Raw genomic sequence first — 22527 nt, forward strand, 5'->3', positions numbered from 1 at the left:
GCCCTCCCAGGGGGACAGGTGGGAGGAAGCCCAGGTATAAGATAAGCCCTGAGGAGCTGCTAGTGGCTTCCCACCCACGGCTGTACAGGGTGGCCAGACAGGACCGCTGTGGCCACTGCTTCCAGGCTCTGCTTGCATCTCAGGCCTTAGGATGGTGAGGCTGGAGGAACTCTGGTTCTTACTACCTTACTTTGTGTTACACAGAGCCTTTCGAGACCCCAGACATACATACATACAAGTACACACTCCAGACAGCTACTCCAAGTGGGCAAAGCCCCACGTTGGAGTGGGGCTGAGAGTGCCCCTACTGAGGGTCTCTGATGCCTCCCTTGCTCCGGTCTGTGGTACCCAGCTCTGGGGGGGCCCACCTGTGAGTCTGGGCCCATGCTATGGGATTCCAACGCCACAGTAGGACACCACTGAAAAGTGCATGGTAGGACCAGCCCAGCCCCAGAGGACAGGAAAGGATGCAGGGGGAGGGACTTGATGGAAAGAATCTTTGGGTTTGACCCCTCCTGCCTGGCAACAGTGCAGGGACTGGAGCTGCCTCTTCCTCTCTACCCAGTGGAGGGTGTGCCCTAATCCCCTTCTTGCCACCCGTGAATGGACCCCTCTGCCAGCCCACGCAGCCTCCGGGGATTCCTAGCGAGCTCCTGCTTCTTCTTGCCACCAGGTCCTTGGCAGCAGAGGGGCCTGGGGCATGCCCTGGGGAGGGGGTGTCTCAGTTGCCTACCGTAAACATCCATGACTCCTGTTCCTGGCAGGGGTGTATCCTAGCCCTGAAGGGGATTGGATCTAAAAAAAAAATGGAAGCACTGATGTGGGGGGCCCTGAATCCCAACCCTCCTGCTGCCGCACCATGAGGCTCACCCCTGCGTGCTTCGGAAACAGTCTTCAGGGCCATTGGGACCCAGAGTGAACAATGCTTGGGATGAGCATTGTAGAACCAAAGCCCAGAGGATGGGAGGCGGCAGATCACATGCCAAGTCCGCCTGACCTGGAGAGGTGCCCTGGCCCAGTTCCTCCTGCAGCTCTGGTGTTGCCTTTGTTTCCTGCTGCTTGGGAGGAGCCCCCCCACCCACCACAACCATGTTAGATGGCGCTGAAAGAAATGCTTTGTCCAGTGCCTACTCTGCGCTTCACGTCCATTCTCAGTCTTTACAGCTCTGTGAGGTGGGTACTTTTCCTGCTTTACCGATGAGAAAACTGGTCAAGGAGGAGAAGTAACTTATCTAAGGCTCCCGCCTGGTGAGTGTGGAATTGAGAGAGGACACCCCCACCCACACACCCATCTGACTCCAAAGTCAGGATGGACTGGCTGGCCTTTTCGCACAGCATGCTGCCTCTGGCAGCCCAGGAGGCCAGGCTGAACACAGCTGGGGCTCTAGCTCTCTGGGGCTCGGTCCCACCTGCCTCGCTGGCAGTGGGGCCGCTGAGCACTGCAAGCGCAACGGGCCGGTTTCTGCCAGCAAGCAGGCAGGTGGAGCTCTTGCTCCGCGTCCTGGCTCCTCTGCGGTCTGTGCAGCCGTTTGGTTTGCATTTCCTGAAACCGGATCTCTGTGTCAGAGCCGCCCCTGGGCCGGGCGGGCGCCTCAGCCATGGCCCTGCGCAAGGAGCTGCTTAAATCCATCTGGTACGCTTTCACCGCACTGGACGTGGAGAAGAGCGGCAAGGTCTCCAAGTCCCAGCTCAAGGTGAGGGGCACCCGGGACCCAGGGGGGCTGGCAGACACCTCATCAGTCCCTGCTGCCTGGGAGCCAGGTGTGAACACTGCTGTTCCTGGGGCACCCAGCCATCCAGAGGCCCAGGCCTAGGGTGGGGGCCGTACTGGGTAACGGGGCAACGTGGGCCGGTGGAGGCTGCTGCCCACTGTCCAGAGACCAGGGAGGCACACGCAGAGCCGTTGCCCTGAGCTCTGCCCCTCAGCTGTCGGCAGGGTGGCGGTGGCATCATGTGGTTCTGAGGGCGATGGGCCAGCACCATCCGTCTCCATGTGATGAGCACACAGCTCCCCAGAGTCAAGCTTGGGCAGGCACCCTGCTCCCTCCTGCCGCTTCCTCCTGACTTTGAAGACAGACAGTTACCTAGTACTTGTCAGTCACTTCCTCCCAGAGCTGACAGAGGCTTAACGAGCCTCTCCCGGCCCAAACCAGGCTGGCTTGGTCACCCTGCAGAGCAGCTCCTCTGAACACCGCCTCTCAGGTGGGACAGAGCGGGGAAGGCGCAAGGACGGAGACCCCATTAGACTGTTGCCAAGCTTCCCCTGCCCTTCCCCCCACATTAGGTCGGGAAATTGTTGCCTCTGGCCTTGAGACCTCAGAGAGGGAGGGAGTAGAATCAGCCCAGGGAGAGCCGCATCAATGATTGCCCTCAAGTTCATTGCTTGGCCATAGACAATTCCTGGCAGGCCAGAAATTTTCTCTCCTTCCTTTCTCCGGCCCTGGGTTAGTGCTGCCTTCTCCATCCCGATTAGTGGGGAAGAATCAAGGCCCTTGGCCATTGGAACCAGGGAACACTGGGAGACAGGGTAGGTCTCAGCTCTCTGGGACCTGCCGTAGGGGTTCATTCGTTTACTCCACAAATATTTATGGAACACCAGCTATGTACCTAGCATGAAGCTAAGGCCCTAGATTCCTGGTGTCTCCCCTGTGCATCCCCAAAGGAGGGGTTCAGTCTCAAGGACACCTCCATTCTTAATGACCAGAGTAGGAGGTGCTTGGAAACCTGAGAGACATGAATGGAACAGGATAGGTGTAATCCTCCACCCCCACTCCAACCCCATACTTTGCTGAACTTGGAGGCAATGAAATTGAATGTCCCAAACTGGTCCTATCCCATAATCGATCCCTTAGCCAGACTTGTGAGCTATGGTTCTTGACTTCCCCAGGAAGGGGAGAATCCACTACCACCTTTGATCATCTGGAAGAATGTCCCACCAGGCAGAATCTTCCTTATATTCTACCTAAATCCTCTTACTGCAGATCATGTCATCTAGTGGGGTCTTCAGTCATCCAAAATCCGTCGCTGCAGAAGCTCCGTGCTCTACATCCCCCTCCCACGCTGCTCCTTTCCTATCTTACAGGAACAATCCGAACCCCCACAGTTTGTTGTCTTCAAGGAACTAGTTTCTACCTCTTCATTACCTGTGGCCCCTGTGACCTCGCCAGGCTAGGTATGCCCCTCACATATGGAGGATACATCCTTCAGGGGGTTCCCCTTTTCCTGGCGCCATCAGCCAGTAAAGCTTTCTAGCCTGAGCCTCTGACTGGGCAGATGCCTGCTTCCCACCCCCACAGGATGAGTATTTGCAGGGAAAATTCCGTGGAGAGCTCGCATAGTTGAACTGTTTGCTGTCTGTAGCACATCACAGCTCAGATTGAGCCCACTGCCAGCAGTGTCTTTGGTCACACGGATCATTGATAGATTCCTCCCCACTCTCGACAGAACACTGGTTCACTGGGAATCTGAGCTAGCACTGAGAATGTCAGATGGGTCCTGGGTGGGGCAGAAATGGTGGGACCCATGTCATCGGAGGGAAGTGTACTGAAGGCAATTCAAGCCCAAGCCCATAAGTGGTAGACGCTGGAATGGGAGGAAGTAATGATAATGTGGGGGGTGGGGGTGCCGGAAAGGCAAAGGAGCAATAGAGAAGTGGTCAGAAGGCAGAGGAAGAGACAGATGAAAGCGATATACCAGCAGGGCCCACCTTCTCCCCCGAAAGGACTTGGGGAGAAGGGAAAAGATGGGGTGAGCCTGTCTTTGGCTGGGACCAGGCCGGAGACCTGTGCCAGCCGTGGCAAGCTATGTCTGTGACAGTCACCACGTATCCCCGGATGTGTCCGTAGAAGGGCTGCCACTGGCTGTCCTGGGCGAAGCCACGATGAGGCCACAGGGAGGAGGAAGAACAGCCAGCCCTCTGAGTAGCAGCCCAAGGAGTCAGGATTGTTTTCTCTGGAGAAAAGAAGACTTGGGGGAGAGATCAGATGAGTTCTCCTTTGGACTCTTGTAGAAAGTACAATGGCCTTTGTCCAGTTGGGTTGAGAACACCAAAAATAGACCAGTAGCAATGAAATTTCTGCCCAGGATGTATTTAGGTTGAACACAAAATTTCTTAGGAGTTGAGGACAGTTTTTGCAGCGTCCCCAGAATCTCCTTCTCTGAAGAACTTGAGTGATTTGTCCTGACAGAGCTGCAGGAAAGGCAGCTTCGGGAATGCTGGGTTTCCTAATGGCCACACCCTCTTCCCTCGGGGAACAGCTTGGGTTTCAGGTCTCGAGGGGGCTCAGCTGAGAATTTGGTCTCCTCTCTCCCCTACGGTGAGGCCTGGGGTGAGGGGCCATGACGGGATGTGGGCAGAGCAGTGGGTCTGGCTGCATGAGGATTTCAGGAGGCAGTAGGCCTCCTACTTCCCCCTGACTGGCAGGAGCAGGGGAAGGCAGGGAGGGCAAACTGGGAGCGTCCCTTCTGGCTCTGTCAGGTCCCCGGCTCCTGAGCCTCCAGTAGGCACTCGGCAGTCCTAGGGCCCAGGGAGGGTGGCTTGCCCCCTGAGAAGCTCTGAGAGCTTCAGGCCCTGCCTCCTCTGGAGAGGGACAACGAGGACCTTGCTGGTGGAGGGGAAGCTAAGAACAACTACAGCCCAAGAGCCTGCTGGCTGGAGTCACCAGCTTTGTCCGGGTCCCTACCTGCGGCTGGTCTCCTGGGGGGCGGGGGGGGGGGGGCAGGATGTGCAGAGCGCTGGAGTCAAAGCCACAGAGGTTTAGGCCTCCTGCTCCCCAGCTGGGTGACCTTGGCAAGTCACCACCCATCTCTGCACTTCCAGTTTCTCCTCTGTAAAGCCTGAGGGTGGAACTTGGGGTCACTAAGCTGTCCAGCTAACCTACAAACATAAATGTGAATGAAGTACATCAAGTAGGTGAAATTGAGCCTCGGTACAGGACCCCCTTTCCCTTTTCTGAGCCTGTCTCCTTTGATGGCCATACCCATCCCCTCCTGCCCCTTCTTGCTCTCAGCAGAGATCCCCACCTTTTAAACATGGTGCTCCTCCCTCGTGATAGTAGTTAAGCTGTAGTTACCTGCTGGTTGAGAAAACTACATTCAGTAACTCTTAAAAGGATCTGTATATTTTTAAAGACTCACTTGGCCCTTAGATACAGTTAAAGACTACACAGGCCACGTAGCAGAGAGAGAACGACGTTATTCATTCTCTCTGCAGTCACTGCCTGGTGCTTCTATGGATTCTCAGACCCTTGTATCTGCATCTTCTCCTTAAGGCTAAAAACTACAGAACGGTGGGCCTGGCACCAGCCCCTATCCCTGCACTTGAGCTTTTAGGGAAATCCAGGCCCGCAGATGAGAACCACTCCCCCACATGCCTCCAGAGGAAACAGTGAATAAGTGGAGCCTCTTAAAGGTCAAAGGCTGCTAGCCCAGAGGTCAGGGGCTCCCCGGGTGCTTGGGGAGCCTGTGGGAGCTCTCTCTGAGGGAGGCCCAAGGGCAGCTTGTGAAAACTAGACACCTGGACCCCACCCCTGGAAACTCTGAGTCAGTGGAGCTGGGCGGGCCCCAGCACATTTCAGTTTCACCAGCTCCCCAGGTGATTCTGATGCTCAGCCAGAGCCAACGTAGTGTAGAGCTTGAGAGTCTTGTGTGGCTAGACGCTTAGCCTCTCCGAGCCTTGATTTCTCCATCTGTTAACCGAGGATAATGAGAGTCCTTGCCTCGGGGCTGAGGATTGATTAGAATCAGCAGGTGAGCTCCTGCACAGGGGCCTCCACCCCTACCATTTCCTTTCCAGTGGGACCCTCCTCTGGTCACACCCACTCCCCACCCGGCCCCCACCCAAACCCAAGCACCGGAAGCCTGGCTGGCTGAGGTCTGCTAAGCTTTCTGGGGAGAAACCCTGAGCCCTGAGTGTCTAGAACCTTTAATTCCTCCTTGTCCTGACACCTGACGGCTCACCGGGGTCGGAGCCTCTACCCTGGGCGCCCCAGATTCCGTGGCAAAAGGTACAGGTGAGGAAGGTAGGTCTTAGAGGACAGTGTAGGCAAATGAACCAAGGAGAGAAATAGCTCAAATGACTGCTGTGTGGCAGGTTCTATCCCAGGGTAGGAAGCGGTTTGTACATTGTTTGGTTGAACCCCCTTTTTTAGAGAGATGAAAACAGGCCCTGTGAGGTTCATTGGCTCAGAGAGGTTCAATCCATGTCTGTCTGACTTTTGTATTTTTCCTGCTTCTGTCCATGAAGCATTTAAGTTCATTCAACAGATTTATTAAGTGTCTCTTCTCCAGGCCCAGGGGTACAGCAGGGAATAAGAGACAAAAATCCTCACCCCTGTGGGGCTGACATTGCAGTCAGAGAACACAAATGATCAATGAAATAAGTAAAAATATATCATGTGATGGAAGATGATACATGACATGGAGGAAAATAAAGCAGAAATGGGAGTTAGAGAGGATGGGGTTATAGAGGTACACGAGGTGAGCAGAGAAGCCCTCCCTGAAAAGGGCCTCTAAGTAAAGACTGGAAGGATGGGAGGGTGTGAACCATGCCATAACCTGGGAGAAGAATGTTCCAGGCCGAAGGCATAGCAAGTGCAAAGGCCCTGAGGCAAGAGTGTGCCTGGCCTGTCTGAGGAATGTCAAGGGAGCCCGAGTGGCTGGAGAGAAGCGAGGGAGAGGGACGAGGTCAGAGAAGGTGCCGCAGGCCGCTCACATGGCCTGAGGCCTCGGATTTTACTCAGAGAACAGCGAGAAACCACTGGAGCACAGAAGTTAGACTTGACGAGTCAGTCAAAAGCTTTCAGCCTGTGGGGGACATTGTCCCGAGCCTGGAGTGAGAGTCCTTGTGGCGCTCAAGGAATGTAGCGCATGCAGCAGTGCTCACACAGACGGAACAGCCAAAGAATTCTGACAGCAACTTAATAACAGCGTACATTAATAACAGAGGTTAATGACACCCTTTGTTTTTAATCTATAGTTTCACATTTTTTATCATAAAAACAATATATGCTCCTGGTTTTTTTAAAAAATAATCAGAGTGCAGAAGAATATAATTTTTAAAAAGATGAAATTTGTTATAAAAGTCAAATATGTTACTGGTTAATAAACTTCAAAGACAAGTGTAATGTTAAAGATGACAGTCCCTCCCCTCCCTAGGGAGGGGAGGTGAAGTGATAGCTGACAGTTTGCTGAGTCTCCTAGATCTTTTCTACATACAAATAAACGTATTAAGGTGAACAATGTGAAATTGCTGACGTTTGGTTGTTTTGATGTGCTGAAATAGCGGTTTGACATAGTTCCACCTTAATCTTTGCACACCTGTGTTTACATACATTTCACGCTACAGCTTGCTTTTTTCACCTGCCAGTAATATTATGCATATCTTTCCATATCTGTTTATAAAAATATAATCATAAAATAGCTCACAACTTTTGGTAAGCAATGCGCTGGGCAGCAGGGTCTGTGCTAAGCTCTTCATTCTAAAAATCCCTGTGGAGCAGGCCCCCTTCTTGTCTTTACAAAGGAGACTAAAGTCTGGGAGCCTCAGGCTGTCTCCAACTCTTCATATTACAAACAATGCTTCAGTGAACATTCTTGGACATTTGCTCTGTTCCCGTGAGCATCTGTAGGTGTCTAGAAATGCTGGGCTCATGCCCAGTTTTAAGTTTGATAGATTCTTGCCATCCAGAGAGAGACTATCAATTCACACCTCACCAGTAAGGCATTTGAGTCCCCGTTGCTCCACAGCCTCCTCAGAGCTTCATATTACCAGTCTTTTGCATCTATGTTAATTTGTTAGGTAAAAAAAATCACATTTTCTATACAGGAAGGGAACTAACCTTTGCTCTGTGCAGACCTAAGTCTGGCACCACATGTGTCATCTCACTCCATCCTCACACCCCCTCTGTTATCCTCTGTTTTACTGACAACAAAACAGATTCAGAAGATGAAGTTTATCCAAGGCTTCACAACTGAAAAGTAAAGGTCCCTGCTCTTCCAGGTGCCCCCATCCACCCCCCCTGAAGTGTAGGCTTTTGGCTGGACTATGCAGGAAGCTTCCTCAAAGAGGTACTTTAAGAGGCTTGAAGGAAGATAAGGACTTGGGTAGTTTGAAAAGAGGCCAGAAGGCAACAGGTGCAAATATGTAAAACTCTTGGAACAACACCTGTCACTGCAGAAGTGGCTGTTTCTCTAGTGTTAGTCGCCCTGGATTATAAGTGCTAAGCACTGAGCCAGGGGATTGGGACCCTATGATCACAGATGTATTAGTCAATTCTCTTCTGGAGTAAGTGATAGAAACCAAACTCAAAATAACTTAAGGGAGATGTTTTTTATTGGCTCCCATAACCAAAACTCCAAGCATAGCATTGGCTTACGGGCATGGCTGGATCCATGTTTTCTGGATCTTCATCCCTTGACTCTGCTTTTTCCATTGATGGCTTTATTCTTTTTTTTTAAAGATTTTATTGGGGAAGGGGAACAGGACTTTATTGGGGAACAGTGTGTACTTCCAGAACTTTTTTCCAAGTCAAGTTGTTGTCCTTTCAATCTTAGTTGTGGAGGGTGCCGTTCAGCTTCAAGTTGTTGTCCTTTCAGTCTTAGTTGTGGAGGGCGCAGCTCAGCTCCAGGTCCAGTTGCCATTGCTAGTTGCAGGGGGCACAGCCCACGATCCCTTATGGGAGTTGAACTGGCAACCTTGTGTTTGAGAGGACGCCATCCCGGAGCTCAGTGGCAGCTCAGCTCAAGGTGCCGTGTTCAATCTTAGTTGCAGGGGGCGCTGCCCACCATCCCTTGTGGGACTCGAGGAATTGAACTGGCAACCTTGTGGTTGAGAGCTCATGCTCCAGCCAACTGAGACATGTGGGAGGCAGCTCAGCTCAAGGTGCTGTGTTCAACCTTAGTTGCCGGGGGCGGAGCCCACCATCCCTTGCAGGATTCTAGTAGTTGAACCGGCAACCTTGTGGTTGAGAGCCCACTGGCTCATGTGGGAATCGAACCGGCAGCCTTCGGAGTTTGGAGCATGGTGCTCTAACCGCCTGAGCCACCGGGCCGGCCCCGATGGCTTTATTCTTAAGCAGGCACTTCCCACATAGGGACAAAGATGTCAGATGCATCTATCTTCTAACAACTTAATAATCCCATGGAAAGAGTATATATACCTCTTTTTCACTAGAGGAGGTAAAATTCCTAGGGCTGATTCTCATTGGCCCAGATTTGGTCATATGCCCACCCTTGAACCAATCACTGTGTTTCTGATGTGCCCACCCTTGCATACAGGTGGGGCAGGGCTGAAAATGGTCAATACCACAGATATTGAGAATGGAGGAGAGGTACTTCCTAAAGGAAAATCAAGTCTCCATCACCAAAATAAGGGAGGGGGGCAGAGTTCATCAGGAAGGAACTTCAGATGTCCTCTATAACAAGAGAAGGCAAAGGCAAAGATGGCATATGAGATGATTTGAAGAGTGTGCAAAAGAGGGTTGGGGTGGGGATCAGGGTTGGCTGCCCAGAGGCAAGTTAGGGAAAATAAAAACCCTGATGCTCTTGATGAACCCCCAACATCTCCCTTTGCCCAGTTGAACCCGAGGCTCAGGAGAACACTGGGGAGAAGTCTCAGTCCTTTCTCCCCCTCCTCTCACAAAAGAGAATGAAGAAATAAAGATCTGACGCACATGCCATCTCTGAGATGGTGCCAGCTCCTGCCTCGGACGAACTGGTTCCAAGGTTAACTGCTGGTGATGGAATCAGCCCTCATGTGCAGCATTTGCTGGCTGCCTTTGGTGAGCTGAAGAGGACATGGGCTCTGGGACATGAAGATGGACTGAGACCTTGTGTCCGGAGTTCAGAGTCTAGTTGGGAAAGAGGCTCAGGGTCAGTATTCTAATAGGGAGGCAGCTTTCAGCGCTGGCACACCTAGTCCCAACCTCAGCTATGCCATTTAGTCTTCACCTCTCTGAGTCTCAGTATCGTCCTCTGAGAAACAGGGATACTAATGTCTGTGTATCACGGTTGTGGAGATTAAACACGGGGTATAGAATGCACCTCAGACAGTGGCTGGCACACAGTAGTTGTGCAATAGCGACTAATCATTCATGCTTTCTGTGATGTGTGCTGTAACAATCACCCCAAGGCAATTTTATTTTTTTCCTGATTTCCTTGTTCAGACTTTGACCTCTTTGTTCTAATATTATGAGTTTGTTAACTAACTCGTGTTCCCCCTCCACACCGTCATGGCCGCCTTTCCTTCTAAGCCTTGCCTTCCACATCCCATGGACCATTTTTCATGACCTTTCCTTGGAGCCCTCTCCAGCTCCCTCCCACCTTTAAAGGGCAGTGACTGGAACTGCACGCAGCCTTCCCAGAGCAGATACCCCTGGGTGGTGGGCACTCTGCAGCCTGAACACTGAGTCTTTGGTGGAAACAATGGTAAATGTGGGACTTCCGCCCTGGGACGACAGGCCGTCTCCCTGTAGACAGCCCAGCATCGTAGCAAGTACTTGGGCTTTGGGACCTGTGGAGTTGTGTTTGAATCCCAGGCTCTTGCTCACTCTGGGTCCTTGGGCAAGTTCCTGATCCCTTAAGCCTCAATGTCCTTGTCTGCAGAAAGAGGACACCTAATGAAGTGTCTGAGAGCATGGCTGCCTGCGTTTGAATCCCAGTTCTGCCAGTTCTCTGACCTTGGAGAGTTACTTAATGTCTTAGGGCCTTGGGGATTTTTTTCATCTCTAAAATGGGGATATTATCAGTTGTTATGGGGGTTCAATGAATTATATATAAAGTGCTTAGCTCAGTTCTTGGTGCATAGCGAGTATGTAAGTTTCAGTTTTGGGGGCTTTTTTATTGAGGTATAATTGACATATAACACATTAGTTTCAGGTGTACAACCTCATGATTCACTATTTATATATACAGTAGACCCCTGAACAACATGGGCTTGAACGGTGCGGCTCCACTTACCCACCAATTTTTTTCAATAAATATACAGTCAGCCCTCCCTATCTGCAGGTTTTACATCCACAGATTCAACCAACCTCAGATCCAAACAGTATTTTCAAACCATGGCTGGGGATCCACAGATGTAGAGGGCTGACTGAATGCATTTTTCTACGCCACTTCATATAAGGGACTTGAACATCTGCAGATTTGGGTATCTGAGGGGGTCCCGGAACCAATCCCCCACAGATACTGAAGAACTACTAAGTTTTGGGGGAGTCAAACATTATACATGGGTTTTCGACTGCATGGGGGTCAGCGTCCCAAACCCCCTCATTGTTCAAGAGTCAACTAACTGTATTGCAAAATGATCACAGTAAGTCTAGTTAAAATCTGTCACCATACACAGGTACAAAAAAAATTTGTTTCTTATGATGAGAACTTTTAAGATCTATTCTCTTAGCAACTTTCAAATATTCAATACAGTATTATTAACTACAGTCACCATGTTGTACATTACATCCCCATGACTTATTTTATAACTGGAGTGTGTACCTTTTGACTCCCTTCATCCATTTCCCCCTCCCCCACCCCTGCCTCTGGCAACCACCAATCTGTTCTCTGAATCTATGAGGGTTTTTTCGGTTTGGTTTAGTCTTTTAACTTTTTTTTTTTTTAAAGATTTTATTGGGGAAGGGGAACAGGACTTTATTGGGGAACAGTGTGTACTTCCAGGCCTTTTTTTTTTTTCCAAGTCAAGTTGTTGTCCTTTCAATCTTAGTTGTGGAGGGCGCAGCTCAGCTCCAGGTCCAGTTGCCATTGCTAGTTGCAGGGGGCGCAGCCCACCATCCCTTGCAGGAGTCGAACCGGCAACCTTGTGGTTGAGAGGACGCGCTCCAACCAACTGAGCCATCCGGGAGCTCAGCGGCAGCTCAGCTCAAGGTGCCGTGTTCAATCTTAGTTGCAGGGGGCGGAGCCCACCATCCCTTGTGGGACTCGAGGAGTTGAACCAGCAACCTTGTGGTTGAGAGCCCACTGGGCCATGTGGGAATCGAACCGGCAGCCTTCGGAGTTAGGAGCATGGAGCTCTAACCGCCTGAGCCACCGGGCCAGCCCTAACTTTTTTTTTTTACTGGGGAACAGTGTGTTTCTCCAGGGCCCATCAGCTCCAAGTCGTTGTCCTTCAATCTAGTTGTGGAGGGCACAGCTCAACTCCAAGTCCAGTCGCTGTTTTCCATCTTTAGTTTCAGGGGGCGCAGCCCACCATCCCATGCGGGAATGGAACTAGCAACCTTGTTGAGAGCTCGCGCTCTAACCAACTGAGCCATCCGGACGCCCTGGTTTTGGTTTTTTAGATTCCACATACAAGCGAGATTATTTATCTTTGACTTATTTCACTTAGCGTAATGCCCTCAAGATCTATCCATGTTGCTGCAAATGGCATATCATTCTTTTTTATGGCTGAATAATATTCCACTGTGTGTATACATGTTTTCGTTCTAACTGAATGGAATAACGTGTGCAGAGGACTTAGCCAGCATGGGGCTGGAGACAGACAGGGACGTGGGGCAGTCTTTGGGCCCAGTTGCGGTTGGCGTGCGGGAAGGCTAACTGCCACTCTGTCTCAGGTGCTGTCCCATAACCTGTACACGGTCCTGCACATCCCCCATGACCCCGTGGCTCTGGAGGAACACTTCCGAGATGATGATGATGGCCCTGTGTCCAGCCAGGGATACATGCCCTACCTCAACAAGTACATCCTGGACAAGGTGGGGCAGCATGGGGAAGGCACCTCTAATCTCTCCCCACTTCCCAGCCCTGCCAGCACCCCAATACATGGCCTCTCCAACTCCTCCTCCCTAGAAATGCCCACATTTGTCCTCACTGTACATCCCTGCTCTTCCATCTCCATCCTTCACAGCCCAGATGCTTGCCCCTCGTGCCCCACTTAACTCTCCTTCCACCTCCCTCATCTGTGTCTTAGCCTCCACGCTTCTATCCCTGCCTAGCTCACCTCCAGCTTCCAGCTGTCACCTTTACAGAGGCTCTCCAGCTTCCCCCACGTGTTGTCCCCACTGCTCCTTCCAGCTGTCACTGTCTTCTCAGGTTCTTCTTCCCTGTCCCACTCCCCCCTTCTTTCTTGACTGGGCTGAGGGACTAGAGTTTCTCTGTTGGCAGGGGACTTGGGCGGGTGTGGCTGTGTGTGCGGGGCAGGGGGCGGGGGGCAGGTTGCAGCTAGCTAGTTACCTAGTAATCAGCTCAGGGATGCCTCAAGTTAGAGCCCAGACTTGGCAGGATGGGGAACAGGGGAATAGACCCCAAGAAACCAGCTAGTGCCTAGTTTGGGGGTAGAACAGAGATGGGGCAGCCTTCTTGGCTGATGTGCTGGCCTGGTGGCAGGTGGAGGAGGGGGCTTTTGTTAAGGAGCACTTTGATGAGCTGTGCTGGACCCTGACGGCCAAGAAGAACTACCGGGTGGATAGCAACGGAAACAACATGCTCTCCAATCAGGATGCCTTCCGCCTCTGGTGCCTCTTCAACTTCCTGTCTGAGGACAAGTACCCTCTGATCATGGTTCCCGATGAGGTGAGGGTGATGGCAGCCCCAGGGACTGACTCACTTGGGACCAAATTGCCCTTGTACTTTCCCACATGCCCTTTCTTCTTTGTCTTCCCTGTCCACACCCAGCTGTTTCCAGATACCTAAATAGCCCATATCAGAGCAATTGTGCCTTCTCCCAGGAAAACCAAAACTACACTTCCTTCAGGGCTCTGCTGGCCCTCACAGTAGGAAAATTGTCTGCAATTTCTGTTTGCACAGAGGTGTAAATGCCTGGTACATTACTGAGCATTTAAAAACAAAACCATTAAGATCAAATGGCAGAATTTTAGGCACTGTGACAATCTGAGAAGGGTGCTATGTGAAGGAAAGGGAGACCTTTCTGGGACGTCACTCCAGTTACTGTAGGTGGGCAACCAAGTCCAGGCCTGGTTCCAAATTGCCCGTTCCTGTCTTCTACAATATAGGGGAGAGCCAGGCAGACTCCGCTCAGGCCCCCCAAGTGGGCAGCCTGGGTAGAGAGGCCTGGAATCCCACCCCTCCCTCCTCAATCATTGGTGAAGCCCCGGACAGGGGCCCCCCTTTCCCAATCAATCTGCACCACCCCCCACTCTTCTCCACCTCTCTCCCCATCCCTTCAGCCGTCTCCTGACCCTTTAGCCTCTTTCTGTGAAGATGCCGGGGTAGTTTTAGGTCTTTAGAATAGGGTACGCGGGGGAGGGGTCCTCTGCGTTCACAAGAAGTACTGGCATGTCTAACCACTCTGATTTGAATCCTTGCTTCTGTTTGTGGGAAGGGCGAGGGGAGCCATCTGAGCCCTGAACTGTTGGACCCCACTCCCAGCTGAGACCCAGTAGCCCCCAGAGTGAAAGTCCTGGAGAGAGTTTCCCAAGAAGCTGCTGGGGCAAGAGAGGGACACATCCATCTCCACAGACACCTGGGTGGGCACCCTTGTCAGATCCCTGCCAGTCTGGGCAAGGTGGCCTCTCAGAAGGCCGCTTGCTGCTGTGATCAACATGCAGTGTGAACCAAATGCAGCAGGATGTACCCCAACCACTACTTCCTGTTCCTTTCTAACAAGTTTCCTGTCCCTGCCCTGCTTACCCCCACCCCCAATCCCCTTGCCCTCCCATAGGGGAGGACCCTCCAGGGTTGGGGCTGGAAAGAAGGACTCAAATGGGACTTAGGAGGGCTGAATCAAGTCCTGGTTGCCACCAACTTGCTGTGTGCTTTAGAGCAAGTTCCCCCTTTGAGCCTCAGTTGTTTTTTTCTCCCCCCTTCTTCCGCCTCCCCCCACCACCACCCCCACTCAGGTTCCAGCCATTGTTTCTCAGTCTAGTTGTGTAGGACACAGCTCCCTGGCCCATGCTGGTGTTATGAGCCTTGCGCTCCCCCCAGCTGAGGCAGTTGGTCTCCAGTCGTCGGTTGGCCGCTCACAACAGCTCACGGCAGCTCTCGCCGGCTGCCGGCCACTCACGCTGGCCACTGGTCATTCATGCTGGCCACTGGCCACTGATGGCAGTCCGCGGCAGCCCACAGCAGCAGGCGGCAGCCCACAGCAACCCGCAGCAGCCCGCAGCAGCATTCGGCAGTCCAGCTCCAGGGAGAGCTGTTGTTCACAATCTTAGCTGTAGAGGGCGCAGCTCACTGGTCCATGTGGGAATGGAACCCGCAACCTCAGCGTTAGGAGCAGGGCACTCCAAACGCCTGAGCCCCGGGGCCTCCCTGAGCCTCAGTTTTGCCATCTGCAAAGTGAGAGTATTAGATGAGAGGGCACTCGCACCCCCTGTGATATTTTCTATGATTTGCTGCCTCTGCCTGGCCCTCGGCCCTCAGCTCCCACCTTCACCCTGCCCTTAATTTAAGGCAGGAAGGAGTGGGACTCGAGGTTGGGAAAGGGGAGAGGATGCCTGAATTGGGGTTGGGGCTCCAGGATCCCCTCCTAAATCTCTACCCTGGCGTCCACCAGCATTTAGTCAGTCCTCTGCTCTGGCCCCCAACCCATCTCTAGTCCCCACTTCGCAGACTCTGGGAGCCCAGTAAGAGTGCCCCCTGGTGTTGGTGTCCGCAACACAGCCTGCTGTAGTCATCAGGCCTTCCATCTCCCCCTCCAGGTGGAGTACCTGCTGAAGAAGGTGCTCAGCAGCATGAGCCTGGAGGTGGGCTTGGGCGAGCTGGAGGAGCTGCTGGCCCAGGAGGCCCAGGCGGCCCAGACGAGCGGGGGACTCAGTGTTTGGCAGTTCCTGGAGCTCTTCAACTCTGGACGCTGTCTGCGTGGCGTGGGGCGGGACACCCTCAGCATGGCCATCCACGAGGTCTACCAGGAGCTCATCCAAGATGTCCTGAAGCAGGTCAGGCCAAGCTGGGAACTGGGGAGGACCTCAAGGAGGGGTGGGGGAGGGGCAGGGAAGCCTCTGACTTTGCTCTGGCTGGCAGGGCTACCTGTGGAAGCGAGGGCACCTGAGGAGGAACTGGGCAGAACGCTGGTTCCAGCTGCAGCCCAGCTGCCTCTGCTACTTTGGGAGTGAAGAGTGCAAGGAGAAGAGGGGTACTATCCCGCTGGATGCGCAATGCTGTGTGGAGGTGAGGGGGACAGGTGAAGGGGTGGAGCACGTCTCAGGGCTCAAAAGGTCTCCAGTGTGGTGTGAGGACAAAGGGGTCAGGGGGAGGGCGAATGGAGAAATGCCACAGAGACAAATTTCTGCTTAGATGAGTGTAACCCAAATATACCTCAAGGCCGTTTTTATCCATGTCGGGACTTTAAAAAAAACAAAACAGCAAATCAGATACTAAGGTCATTGGCAAGTAAGGTGGATTTTGCTAAAGATATCAGAGGAGATGGCCTATTTCTCATGCTACACAGCAAAACTTTCTCAATATTTTCTTTAAAGATCTTTCTCCGTTCCCCAAATTTCATTCCCTTTGGCAACTCTGTACCTGCCTATTCTTTCTCCACACCTCTCTCCTCACCTTCTTCCCTTCCCTTTTCCTTCCTTGGTTCTGTCCATTATTATTTTAGAGGCTTAAAACAGCAAATTTTAAAATTATAGTAAAAATATATGTCTAACATGAAATTTGCCGTTTTAACCATTTTAAGTGTACAATTCAGTAGCATAAAGAACAGTCACAATGTTGTGTAAACTCACCATTATCTATTTCCAAAACTTTTTCATCACCCCAAACAGAAACTATACACCCATTAAGCAACAACTCATCCCCTGCCCCTTTTATCTCCGTGCTTTTGGCTATTCTAGGTGCCTCCTATAAGAGGAATCGTACAATATTTGTTCTTTTGGGTCTGGCTTTTTTCACTGAACATCATGTTTTCAAGGCCCACCCATGTTGTGGCATGAATCAGGACCTCATGTCTTTTTATGGCTGACTAATTGTCATTGTGTAGATATACACCACATTTTGTTTGTCCATTCATTCATTGATGGACATTGGGTTATTTCCATCTTTTTGCTATTGTGAATAATGCTGTTATGAATATCCATGTACGAATTTCTGGGTGGACATATGTTTTCATTTCTCTGGGTACCTATCTAGGAATAGAATTGCTGGACCATATGGTTACTCTGTTCAACTTTTTAAGGAACAGCCAAACTGTTTTCCGTGGTGGCTGCACCATCTTATGTTCTTACCAGCATGTCTGAGGGTTCCAATTTCTCCACATCCTCACCAACACTTGTCATTTTACACTTTAGAAAAATTACTACAGCCACCCCAGTTTCTGTCCATTTTTGTCAAATGTGGAAAGAGCACAGATCTAGGTAGAAATCCCAGCTCCACCACTAATAGGCAGTGCAAACTGGGCAAGTCCCTGGCCCTCTTAGAGCCTCAGTTTCTTTCTTTGTAAAGAGGTTTACAGGTAATACTGCCTGCCTGGCAAGGTTGCCTGGGAGGAGTGAATGAAATGATGCATATAGAACAGTAGTACAGACCCTAGAACACAAGAAACTCAACGTGGTAGTTAACTATTTTCCAGTAGAATGTAGCTTAGGGAAGGCAGGGATTTGGTCTGTTAGGCACACCTCAGTATCCCAAATGTCTAGAACAATGAATGGCACTCAGTGGACACTCCAAAATATCTGTGAAATGAATGAATGGAGAACGTTCTCAACAGGCATAGCCAGTGAAAATGAATGGTCTGGATAGTGAGGACCCTGTCACTGGAGGTGTTCAAGAATGATCTGCATAAATACTGAGTGGCAACTTAGATGCTAGGCCCGGTGGACAGATGCCAAGATGAAAATGGCCCCACCCCACCTTCAAAGAGCTAAGACTACAAGAACCGTGGCGACACAACTACCCCCATAACTAACCTCTATGCCGGGCCACGCAGGCTCCTGGCAGAATGGGAGGGGTGTCCAGGGAAGATGGTCAGCCAGGAGGGGTAGGGGCTAGAGCTGGAGCACCCCTGGGGCGGGCGGGACACGTGTGGCCCTGACTTTAGTGAAGCCAGCTTTGCCTGGGGCCACCTGCCCTCTCCAAGGTGCTGCCTGACCGAGAGGGGAAGCGCTGCATGTTCTGTGTGAAGACGGCCTCCCGTACCTACGAGATGAGCGCCTCAGACACGCGCCAGCGCCAGGAGTGGACCGCTGGTGAGTGCTCACTGGGTGGCCTGCTTCTGGCTGGGCCTCAGTCGCCTCATCTGTGAAAAGGGGGTGATGACACTTTGCCCAAGGGGACGCTGGAGACTGGCCTCGAGCGACTCCTAAGACCCCTTTCCTGCCCCAGGCTAGCCCCCTACTGACCCCCTCCCTCTCCCTCCGCAGCCATCCAGACGGCGATCCGGCTGCAGGCCGAGGGGAAGACGTCGCTGCACAAGGACCTGAAGCAGAAGCGGCGCGAGCAGCGGGAGCAGCGGGAGCGGCGCCGGACAGCCAAAGAGGAGGAGCTGCTGCGGCTGCAGCAGTTACAGGAGGAGAAGGAGCGGAAGCTGCAGGAGCTGGAGCTGCTGCAGGAGGCGCAGCGGCAGGCCGAGCGCCTGCTGCAGGAGGAGGAGGAGCGGCGCCGAAGCCAGCACCGAGAGCTGCAGCAAGCGCTGGAGGTCCAATTGCGCGAGGCGGAGCAGGTGGGGCCGGCCCCGGGAGCGCAGGCGAGGGCTGGGGGTGCGGCGAGGAGAGGCACCTGAGCTGAGGGCCGAGGGGCGGGGCCTGGGGCGGAGCCTGGGCCGAGGGCGGAGCCGGTGGGCTGAAGGGTGTTGGTTTGAGACAGAGCCCTTGGGCTTGAAATATGGGTATGAGGCAGGGCCGGTGCCAGGGGCGAGGCCTGTAGGATAAATAAGGGTGCTGGGTGCAGGAACCTGACTGAGTTAGGGCGTGAGGGGAGAGTTGGTGTGGGGCGGGGCCTGAGCCAATGGATGGGTGGGGCTGGAGCTGAGTGCTAGGTGTACATTGGAGCGCGTTCCGAGACCTTGGCTGTGGGCGGGGCTTGTACTGAGGACCGGCTAAAGACCACGTGATTAGGGATGAGTTTGGATCAAGGATGGAATAGGTTGGACTAGACTTAAGTTCTGAGTTTACAATGAAACCAGTTTGGGGGATGCAGGATGGGAGGAAGGCAGGACGAATGTGGAGGAGGACTAGGTGTGTAGAAGCAATTAGATTTAGGACTTAAGAGATCTAGAAGTGGAGTCAAAGACTCTGGATTCTGGATTCGTTCCCAGCTCTGCCTCTTAAGAGCCCGTCACCTCGGGCAAGTTGCTTAGCCTCTCTCTGTGCCTCAATTACCTATCAGTGACATGTTGATGCTAATAGAACTTTGTAGAGGTATGATGAAGATCAAATGAGGAAACACTTAGTTGTTATAACAATTATAATTATGGTCATTCCCTTCCTAGCACTAGCCTTAATTATAACTCATATATAATAATTACTAAAACTGGTGCTAGGAAAGGGGTGACCTGAGCCCCTTTCTCCCATGTAGCATCTGTTCACTGATAATTATCTGTCCTAGTCAGGCTCTCAGAAAGGATCAGATCAGGAAACCCTGACATGAAGGAACTCCCCAGACTCTCACCTGGACATAGCTGGTTGGGCCAGCCTAGCAGAACCCTGGGGCAAGGACAGCATGCCTGCTGCCTCCCTCCCTTGTGCCCCCATTCACCTTGCTCTTCGTCCCTGCGCAGGCCCGGGCCTCCATGCAGGCTGAGATGGAACTGAAGAAAGAGGAGGCTGCTCGGCAGCGGCTGCGCATCCAGGAGCTAGAGGAGATGCAGCAGAGGCTTCAGGAGGCTCTGCAACTAGAGGTGAAAGCTCGGCAGGACGAGGAGGCCGTGCGCCTAGCCCAGACCAGGTAGGACTGAGGGACCCCTTCTGGTTTTCCTCCCTGACTCCCTCATCGTCCCACTTGCTGAGCACCTGCCAGGTGCCTTGGCTCTGGAGACAACACAGTGCACATCCGGCAGACTGCTGGAGGAGGAAGAGGAGAAGTTGAAGCAGCTACTGCAGCTGAAGGAGGAACAGGAACGCTACATCGAGCAGGCGCAGCAGGAGAAGCAGGAGCTGCAGCAGGAGATGGCGCTGCAGAGCCGCTCCCTGCAGCAGGCCCAGCAGCAGCTGGAGGAGGTGCGGCAGAACCGGCAGAGGGCCGATGAGGACGTGGAGGTGAGACCCGGGGTGGGACAGGATGGAGGCCGGCAGAGTGAGCATGGGAATACTCAGGTGCCAGGGCCTTTCCTCAAACCCTGGCTCTGTCTTGTCTGGCTGTGTGACCTCCAGCGAATTGCCTAACCTATCTGAGTTTCACTGGCCGAAGAAACATTAGCTGCTATTTTTATCATTATTATTAATCCGGGCAAAATTTTTCCTCCTACTCTTCCAAGCCTGTATTTTGCTATCCCTGTATTTTCCATCCACTCCTTGGAGCCCAAATCTCCATAGAAGCGGGTTTTGGGTTTGTTTTTTGTTTGTTTGTTTGTTTTTTGGCTTTTTGGTTGTTTTTTAATATTGCTTATTTTGTTTCGTTGGCTTACATGGTCATTGTAAAAAAATTCAAACACAGAAATATGTAGCAAAGAAAGGGGAAGTTCCTCTATAGTCCCCCCACCCCACTGCTAACAGCTGGGTGACATTGGAGCAGAGGTTTTTGCATTAGTTCCTGGAGAGGTGTGTGATACAATGGTTTAGAGGTCAACATGTGTCCCTGGGCAAGTCATTTAACCTCTTTGCACTTGTTATTAACTTCTCTTCTGAGGGTTAAATAAGACAATAAATATACTTAGCACATCTTAGCTGCTTAATAAATGGAAACTATAATTATGATGTTTTTAAATAATTTTTTTGTTTGTTTTTAAAGATTTTATTGGAGGACGGGGAACAGGACTTTATTGGGGAACAGTGTGTACTTCCAGGACTTTTTTCCAAGTCAAGTTGTTGTCCTTTCAGTCTTAGTTGTGAAGGGCGCAGCTCAGCTCCAGGTCCAGTTGTTGTTGCTAGTTGCAGGGGGCGCAGCCCACCATCCCTTGAGGGAGTCGAACTGGCAACCTTGTGGTTGAGAAGACGCGCTCCAACCAACTGAGCTATCTGGGAGCTCAGCGGCAGCTCAGCTCAAGGTGCCGTGTTCAATCTTAGTTGCAGGGGGCAGAGCCCACCATCCTTTGCAGGACTCGAGGAGTTGAACCGGTAACCTTGTGGTTGAGAGCCCACTGGCCCAGGTGGGAATCGAACCGGCAGCCTTTGGAGTTAGGAGCACAGAGCTCTAACTACCTGAGCCACCAGGCTGGCCCAATTATGATTATTTTTTACCCTTGGGGGAGTGCCTATGGGTCCCCTGAAATTGCACACCAACTCTGTGCATATACATAACTATTTGTGAACATACATGAGTTTTTCTGAAATGATCATAGCCTTTGTCAGATGCTAAGGGGTCTGTGAACCTGAAAAAGTAAAGACACCCTGTCTTGGAGAGTGTCTCTGACCCACTCCTACTGGCTCTGCCCTCCACAGGCTGCCCAGCGGAAGTTGCGCCAGGCCAGTACCAACGTGAAACACTGGAATGTCCAGATGAACCGGCTCATGCATCCAATTGAGCCTGGAGGTGAGAAGGGGTGACCCTGGAACTTTCCTGGAGTGAGGCGGGAGAAGGGAAGGCGAAAGGGATAGATCTGGGTCTCAAGAGCCGGCACAGGACTGAGAGTCAGGAGGGTCTCCTCTTTCCCAAGGGCGAGGTAAGACCCCCCGACCTTTCCCCTTTGCATGCACCTTTTCCCTAACTCATGCCTGCCTTTTCTCTGCCAGACAAGCGTCCCACCACCAGCAGCTCCTTCACAGGCTTCCAGCCCCCTCTACTTGCCCGCCGTGACTCCTCCCTAAAGCGCCTAACCCGTTGGGGATCCCAGGGCAACAGGACCCCCTCACCCAGCACCAGTGAGCAGGAGAAGTCCCTCAATGGTGGCGATGAGGCTCCCATCTCGGCTTCCACCCCTCCGGAAGATAAACTGGACCCAGAACCAGAAAATTAGCCTCTGCTAGCCTCTTTTCCCTGCATCTTCATCCCCATCAGGACCTGGCCACAGCTGGCCTGTGGGTGACACTGACCCCTGCAATAGAGGGAGCTGAGGTCCTGGTTGCAGGGGCCGAGCCCTCCAACCATGAAACAGTCCACAATGGAACCTAGTTTATTTTTTGCACCAGCCCCAGGCCACAGACTACTAGGCTGTCTGGGATGTTGATTCTTGAGAACTTGACCCTGTGCCTTAACCCCAAGGACCCTATACCCTGGGCTGGGAAAGAGTGAACAAGCAAGCCACGGGCCATCTGCCCCCAGACTGCCACCAAGTTGTGGAGGTACATCTCTAAATAAAAACTGCTCTTGGAGTGAATCATTGATCAGGTCTGCTGTCCGTCTCTCCTGCCATTTCTTCTCTTCCTTCCTCAAGTCCAGTTATCGGGCCTAGAAGGAATAAGGTGTATAGTGTAGTGGCTGGGAAAGTACACTCTGCCACTTACTAATTGGGTGACTTTGGTCAAGTTTCTGTACCTCTCTGAGCTTCAGTTCCCGTGTTAGTAAAATAGAGGTAATAATAGTACC

The 22527-nt window shown here is 52.2% G+C and overlaps 1 protein-coding gene across 2 annotated transcripts; it reads left to right on the top strand.

Moving 5' to 3' along the window:
• The first annotated feature begins 1316 nt into the window (after positions 1–1316).
• DEF6 (DEF6 guanine nucleotide exchange factor) lies at positions 1317–22318 on the top strand. 2 transcript variants are annotated; one of them, XM_019738825.2, is made up of 11 exons: positions 1320–1694; positions 12561–12701; positions 13333–13518; positions 15606–15842; positions 15928–16074; positions 17987–18095; positions 18270–18568; positions 19625–19791; positions 19904–20102; positions 21444–21534; positions 21735–22318. In XM_019738825.2, exons 1-11 carry the CDS (start codon positions 1599–1601, stop codon positions 21956–21958), a joined length of 1896 nt encoding a protein of 631 aa, XP_019594384.1. In that variant the 5' UTR covers positions 1320–1598; the 3' UTR covers positions 21959–22318. The 2 variants fall into 2 exon arrangements, with proteins under 2 accessions (XP_074188941.1, XP_019594384.1); XM_074332840.1 differs by lacking the exons at positions 12561–12701; positions 13333–13518 and having other exon boundaries at positions 1317–1694.
• The last annotated feature ends 209 nt before the right edge of the window (positions 22319–22527 follow it).

Source organism: Rhinolophus sinicus, linkage group LG05 (assembly GCF_036562045.2).
Source record: "Rhinolophus sinicus isolate RSC01 linkage group LG05, ASM3656204v1, whole genome shotgun sequence".
NCBI lineage: Eukaryota > Metazoa > Chordata > Mammalia > Chiroptera > Rhinolophidae > Rhinolophus > Rhinolophus sinicus.